This window comes from Protobothrops mucrosquamatus, unplaced genomic scaffold (assembly GCF_001527695.2).
Source record: "Protobothrops mucrosquamatus isolate PMUCROS unplaced genomic scaffold, P.Mucros_1.0 scaffold4349, whole genome shotgun sequence".
Taxonomy (NCBI): Eukaryota; Metazoa; Chordata; class Lepidosauria; order Squamata; family Viperidae; genus Protobothrops; species Protobothrops mucrosquamatus.
The window spans coordinates 1-7,164 of NW_015390263.1; the positions used below are offsets into that span (position 1 = coordinate 1).

At 37.9% G+C, this 7,164-nt stretch overlaps 2 protein-coding genes across 2 annotated transcripts in view; one reads left to right on the plus strand and one right to left on the minus strand.

Annotated features, from left to right (window-relative positions):
* The first annotated feature begins 3,678 nt into the window (after nt 1-3,678).
* Nucleotides 3,679-7,164, plus strand: part of LOC107298878 (olfactory receptor 1038-like) — a 10,663-nt gene continuing 7,177 nt past the window's right edge. The window contains exon 1 of the mRNA XM_029286634.1: nt 3,679-3,701. Coding sequence (XP_029142467.1) covers nt 3,679-3,701 — 23 coding nt within the window. The remainder of the gene's footprint in view (nt 3,702-7,164) is intronic.
* LOC107298876 (olfactory receptor 1020-like) overlaps nt 5,929-7,164 on the minus strand; it is a 2,914-nt gene continuing 1,678 nt past the window's right edge. The window contains exons 2-3 of the mRNA XM_029286636.1: nt 6,468-7,057; nt 5,929-5,951 (exon numbers count right to left, since the gene is read on the minus strand). Coding sequence (XP_029142469.1) covers nt 5,929-5,951; nt 6,468-7,057 — 613 coding nt within the window. The remainder of the gene's footprint in view (nt 5,952-6,467; nt 7,058-7,164) is intronic.

Consider the following 7,164-nt stretch of genomic DNA (forward strand, 5'->3'; position numbering starts at 1 on the left):
CATCACAGAGAAAAGCTGCTCAGAAAGAGACACTCAAAAAGCCATACAGTAATTGCTTTTAAGGCGATACCTGCCAGAAGGGGGATATGAGGACAAAATGGAGGACATATCCTCCTTTTGCAGTATATCTGGTAACACTACCTAAGCACTAGATGCTAAGATGTCTTGTAGTATTTATTCATGCCAATTTTGAAGTAGTTTTGATTTTTCAGTGCCTCATGCATGCTTGTATTTTTACTGATTATTTTAGTATACAAAAGCAACATTTTGAAAGGAGTGAACATTGAGTATGGCCCTCTAGTTGCGCTTGTCATCTGCCTGAGCAAAAATAGATTGAGCTATTGCCAAGTCCTAAACATCAGTTGGACCTGCAATAGCTGTGAGAGAGTCTATATATTATATAGGTGGATTTCCTTAAATGCAGGACTAGGAATGGCACCATACATCTGAGAACGGTTGAAGATATCATAAAAAATTCAATATGGCCTTAGTCTGGCATGGATGTGATTGTTTTCTCTAATTTTTCATTGAAATTTATTTTTGCCTAAAGGGCCTGGTTCTCCTTTTCTTAGGTGACAACTTTCAATCCAGTTGGAAGAGGACCATGGGTGAAAGACAAAGTCTATACAGAATTTCTACTGCAGCATCATTTTTCCAGCATATAAATGGGCAAACTTAGTTCTCAAGCAAATTGTTTTAGAAATGACTTTCCATCCAGTATAATCACTGCAAATCATTTCCAGTGTTTATATTTCCAAGATCTTTCAGTCTGCTCTCTGTTCCTAATACCATACAGTGGTTCTCAACCTTCCTAATGCCGCGACCCCTGTGGGTGGGGGCAGGAGGAGGGGTGGGGTTTGCTCGCTCTCATTCTCTCTCTCTCTCTCTCTCTCTCACTTTTTCTTTTTCTCTCTCTGGCACGTGCGCTCCGCCTCCTCTCCTGCGGCTGGAGCACGCGCCGGGCAGTCTGAGGGCGCACGCGGGCTGTCGCCCAGCAACTGCCTTGGCCCAGGAGCACCGCGCATGCTGGTGTGGTGGCACTGCCTGCGATTTTATCATGCGGAGGGACGCGCTTCCCCCTCAGCCTGCCCGCCTGCCCTCGGCCGCGCTGCTCCATGCCGTGGCGCTTCTGTGTCATGATTGGCCGCTTCAGCAGCAGCAGCAGCAGGAGCTGCAGCACCCGCCTCCTCGCCGCCCTCCTGCCCCGTACCTCGCTCCACACGGCCCACCCCTCCTCCTCCACCAGCACCCAGCCTTGCCGCCTGACCCTGCCGGACCCCGGCCTCGCGCCAGCATGGACTAATCCGCAGCCTGGAGACAGATAGAGGAGCGGTGTCTCGGTTCCTAAGACCATCAGAAATATGTGTTTTCCGATGGTCTTAGGCGACCCCTGTGAAAGGGTCGTTCGATCCCCAAAGGGGTCGCGACCCACAGGTTGAGAACCGCATAGCAGGTTCATGATAGTGTATTTTAAGATTATCCTTATGTAGTTTTGGAGGGCAGATTTAATAAAATCCCTTGACATAAATGTGTCTATATGAGAATTCATTGGCTTTGATCCTTCTCTAGATATTTAGGGAACTCTATTAATAACTCTGGTTATTGCGTGTTTCCTAGACTCTCCTGTGACTTTATGTAAGCTTCTTTCTTGCAGGCCAAGATTTCAAATATTTTACAAATAGTGCTTGATAACTATCAAAACATAAAAACAATTATTGCCTTAGATATACAGAAGCATCAATTTTAGGAACTCAGTTTTGATTAGATAGTAATATTTTAAATCATTTATTTTAAAATTGCTAGTAGTTAATCTGTATTTAGCTATGTAGCGGACTGCTCTTGAAAACCAACTGGAAACTTCAGCAGGTACAGAATGCTATTATGAAATTCCAGGACTTCAGGTGCTGTATTGACTACAAGTTTGATTCCAGGTACAATTCATGGTGCTAAAAATAAACTTATAAAGACCTACATGCTTAGAACTTGGAAATCTGTAGGGCTGTTTTTTCTAGATCGAATCTGCTCATCTATTACATGCCAATGCACAGAAACCATGTTACTTCTCCCCACCCTTTGTGGTGTGCCTTAGGAACTAGCATTCTCTGCTGGAGCTCTCCTCTTGAGGAATCAGCTCCCTGCTGAACTAAGGCTAACAATCTTGTTGTTAAGATTTGGAAGATTAGTGAAAACTTGGTGACTTAGCAGACATTTGGGGGTGGTGACATGAAGGATAGAGATACCTAATGCAGAAGTTGGTGTTGCTAATTATGATATTGTGATCATGCTTTAACTGAGATGTTGTTTATGTGTTCTACAATTTTATTGTATCTGTTTTGTAAACCACTTACAATCATTTCACTGAACTGGCATAAAAGCGTTTAAAATAAGTGAGATAAATAAATAAATAAATATTTTATTGATCTATCATAGAAGTAACAATTTCTTTTTTTCAAATAAATCCTTATATTCTGCAAATTGTCAGTACTGCATTATCCTTTATAATATCGAGAAACACTCTGGACTATAATACCAGCACAATTTTGACATGGAACTGGCATGTTGTTAGTGTGTTTCATTCTGAGCAATTCCTCTTATAGGATAGAAAACAGGCAAGACTGGAGATTTCATTTCTATAGGTTACAGAGACCAGTGGAGTATAATAATATTAACATTCAGATAATGTTAAACTACAAAAACCTGAAGACAAAGGAATATCAGAGGCATGCTAGAATCTGCACTTCATTATCAGCTGTAGTTGTATCTCTATCACCAATATAGAAGAGGTACAGTACTCTATAAAATGCTATTCTGGCACGATGTAAATTTTTAAAAATTGCATCAGACTTTGTGATTGTCCTTTATATACACAAAAAGAGATTGCTACAAATGTTAACTGTTGTTGCTGTACTTGAACCTACTTTTGAGAGGGACTATAATGACTAGTTTTACTTTCCCAGATGTCACTAATATGAATTTAATGTCCTCTGATGACCACAGCTTCAGCCTCTGTGGAAACAGAACCTTAATATTCTACCAGGAACTGATCCTATTCAAGATTGTAGAATATCAAATGTTGTCAGACTTCAATATGAGTACTTTCAATAACATCTGAAGATCAATAACTGGTCAAAAATTTTACACCTAAGAACCACAATCTGAAGTATTGATCAATTGCAAATAGCTCTAATATAATTGTAATCAGGGAGAGAGCAGAGTTAAAGTGTCTCTATTATTCTGCTCTTCCATTTTGTAAGAACAGATTTCCTAATCATTCTTTGAAGTGCACATTTCACCTCTTGATTCCTCAAGGCATAGATCATTGAATTCAGCATGGGGATCATCACTATGCAGAACAAAGATGCCACCTTGTCTTGATCCAGAGGGTAAGTAGAGGTTGGTCATAGATACATGAAGAAAATTGTCCCATAGAACAGGGCCACCACAGTCTACGTTCTGTGGAGCTTATCCTTAAGACGGCAATCAGGATACAAAAGTTAGAGATGAAAATGGTCATTGTGGTGGTTACACAATTGATACTAACCAGAGCAAATATAATTGTCTCATAAAAATGGGTGTCAGAACAAGAAAGCTTAAGCAGTGGAAGAATATCACAGAAATAATTATTGACTTAATTTGAGCCACAAAAAGATAAAGTAAATGTGAATATGTTATGTGTAAATGAATGAACTGCACAAGAACCAGTTACAAGCCAAGCACACATTTTCCTGGACATAGTGACTTAAAGTTATACAGACAGACAGTCTGTCATTCAAATAAAGCAATCAGTTAACCATCAGTTAACCATTTGTTAATTTATATTTGTACTTATAGCTGCTGTAAAGAAGATTGGAAGCTACATTTTTGCCCTTTTTGTTTTCTTCTTTTTTTACTTTTTTTTTTTACTTTTTGCACTTTTACCTTTCTCTTTGATTTCTTCTTTTTTCTAACTTATATTAGTTTGCCTAAGTTTTCAACTTCCTTTTAAAACTCTTCAATAAAAATAATAGAAAAAAGATATGATACAGAGACAGAACAAATTAAAAACTGTATGATAAAATGGATACGGAATTTTAAAGAATCAGTTACAACACGACAATGGGAAGAATGATGGACTAAAAATCTTTAAAATTTACACCAACCTATAACTTTAAAAAATGGCTACAAAATATTGTATAAATGTTGTACAACTCCATCCATAATATCTAAGATAAATGTTGGAAATGCCATGACACAGACAGTGGACCTGTTAAAAAAAACCTGAAGCAGTGGAAAGATATACATAGTACAATGCAGATTTTTTTAAATTTAAGTTTGAAATGAAATCACAAATTTCTTTATTGAGCATAGTTTCAAAAATCAACTAGAAAAATCATAATTCAATGATACATAGAAAAAGAGATGATGGCTTGTTTCAATTTTAGGAAAAAAAATAGATGTGTGCAGCCTCAGGGATGAAATTTGTTCATGACCATAAAAGGGCCATGTACCTACTAATTAGTGACATCGGTATCTGTTTTTAAAGCAATCCAAAATGATAACTTCTTGGCAAGACCCTTGGCAATCATATTAATGGGCATTCAGTTCAAAAACTTCTGGATGTTCAGAAAGGTGTATTATGTTTGAATATGGTTGGGTCACATTGAATGTGATTTTATTGACTTTTTTTGTACTGAGTTAGAAAAGGTGGTTGCAAACCCTATTGGTAAGAAATGCATTTGTGGCTCCTAGTTCATTCAAATGCGGTGATCCATATATTCATTTTAAGTGCATGCTGGATAATGAGATCATTGCATATGCATACCAGAACTTAGTAACCATTCCCTAGACTGCACAATGTGAAGGAAACTATGGGCAAGCTGGTTTTCACCTGTTCCTCAGTGATTCAAACCTGCATCCACCAGAAGGCAAATTGATATTTTTCTTCAACAAATTAAACTGCATAATATTTGTACAGAGGAAAAAAATAGCTTCTCCCCTAATGTTATATCCTGAAATCATATTTCTCAAAAATGTATGCATTCATTGGATTTTTGAAGGCAATGTAAGATTTTATTCTCCCATTGCTCACTCAGATACTTAAGTAAATATTTAGAGACTGATAACCTAAATAGCCATACAAATATTTAGGTTTAATAATAATAATAATAATAATAATAATAATAATAATAATAATAATAATAATAATAATAATAATAATAATAATAATAGTAATAAAGTTGGAAGGGACCTTGGAGATCATTTAGTCCAACCTCATGCTCAGGCAGGAAACCCTATATCATTTCAGACCAATGGCTCTTCTTAAAAATTTCCAGAGCATTGGAGCATTCACAGCTTCTGGGGGCAGGTTGTTCCACTGGTTAATTGTTCTAACTGTCAGGAAATTTCTCCTTAGTTCTAGGTTGCTTCTCTCCTTGATTAGGTTCCATCCGTTGCTTCTTGTCCTGCCTTCAGGTGCTTTGGAGAATAGCTTGACTCCCTCTTCTTTATGGCAGCCCCTGAGATATTGGAACACTGCTATAATGGCACCCCTCATCCTTCTCTTCATTAAACTAGACATACCCAATTCCAGCAACCGTTCTTTATATGATTAGTCCCCTAATCATCTTTGTTGCTCTTCTCTGTACTCTTTCTGAAATCTCAACATCTTTTTTACATTGTGGTGACCAAAACTGGATGCAGTATTCTAAGTGTGGTCTTTCCAAGGCATTGTAAATTGGTATTAACACTTCACATGATCTTGATTCTATCCCTCTGTTAATGCAGCCTAGCACTGTGTTGGCTTTTTTGGCAGCTGCAGCACACTGCTGGCTCATATTTAAGTGATTGTCCACTAGGACTCCGAGATCCCTCTCACAGTTACTACTATTGAGCAAGGTACCACCTATACTATACCTGTACATTTGGTTTTTCTTGCCTAAATGTAGAACCTTACTTTTTCACCACTGAATTTCATTTTGTTAGATAGCGCCCAATGTTCAAGTCTGTCAAAATCCTTTTGTATCTCAAGCCTATCTTCTGGATTGTTGGCTATTCCTGCCAGCTTGGTGTCTGCAAATTTGATGAGTTCCCCATCTATCCCTTCATCCAAATAATTGATGAAGATGTTGAAGAGTACTGGACCCAGAACAGAGCCCTGGGGCACCCCACTATTTCGATATGTGTTATTGGCAGGATCACATTATGTCTTTTTGTGGCATTATGTTGTTACAAGTACCAGCAAATCCAAGTTTAATGCTTCCTGTGAAAACAAATATATATCCATGGAAAGGCAGAATTTGAAAGAAGAGTTATCCTTGCAGGTCTAATTTAAATAGTGATCTTATGACCTGGGTCAGAATTCATTCAGTCTCCTGGCTGTGTGCTCAGCCCATAGAGAACACTATTTCAGACAAGTAAAGTTGCATGGATAATATATAAGTATCTACACTTTTACTAATCTAATATTGTTCTTTCAAGTTACGGCAATTTTTCCAAAATTTTCTGAAATGCCTCCTTCATATCTTTGTTCCTCAGACTGTAGATGAGAGGGTTCAACATGGGAATCACCACTGTATAAAACAAAGATGCCACTTTGTCTTCCTCTAGTGCATATGTAGAACTGGGCCGTAAATACATAAAAAAGATTGTCCCGTAGAATAAGCTGACAACAATCAGGTGAGAAGAACAGGTAGAAAAAGCTTTGGATTTGCTCGTAGTGGAGCGGATCTTCAGAATGGTAGACAGAATACAGGCATATGAAATCAGAATAACCACTGTAGTACTTATGCAATTTATACTTACTTGTACAAATATTACTATCTGATTAATGCGAGTATCAGAGCATGAAAGTTTTAGCAGCGGAGGAATATCACAGTAAAAATGATTGATCACATTTGATCCACAAAAGGGTAGACTAAAGACACACACAATATATAAAACTGAATAACAAATGCTTAGAACATAAGAAACAGCTACTAGCCAGAAACACCATTTTCCTGACATGATGGCTGAATAATTCAGTGGGTTACAGATGGCCACATACCGATCAAAGGCCATCACAGCCAGCAGGAGACATTCACTGCTCCCGCAGAGAACACAAAAAAACATTTGAACTGCACAGCCAAATATTCCAATAATTTTCTTCTCCATTAAAAGATCCACCAACATTTTAGGAGTAATGGCTGA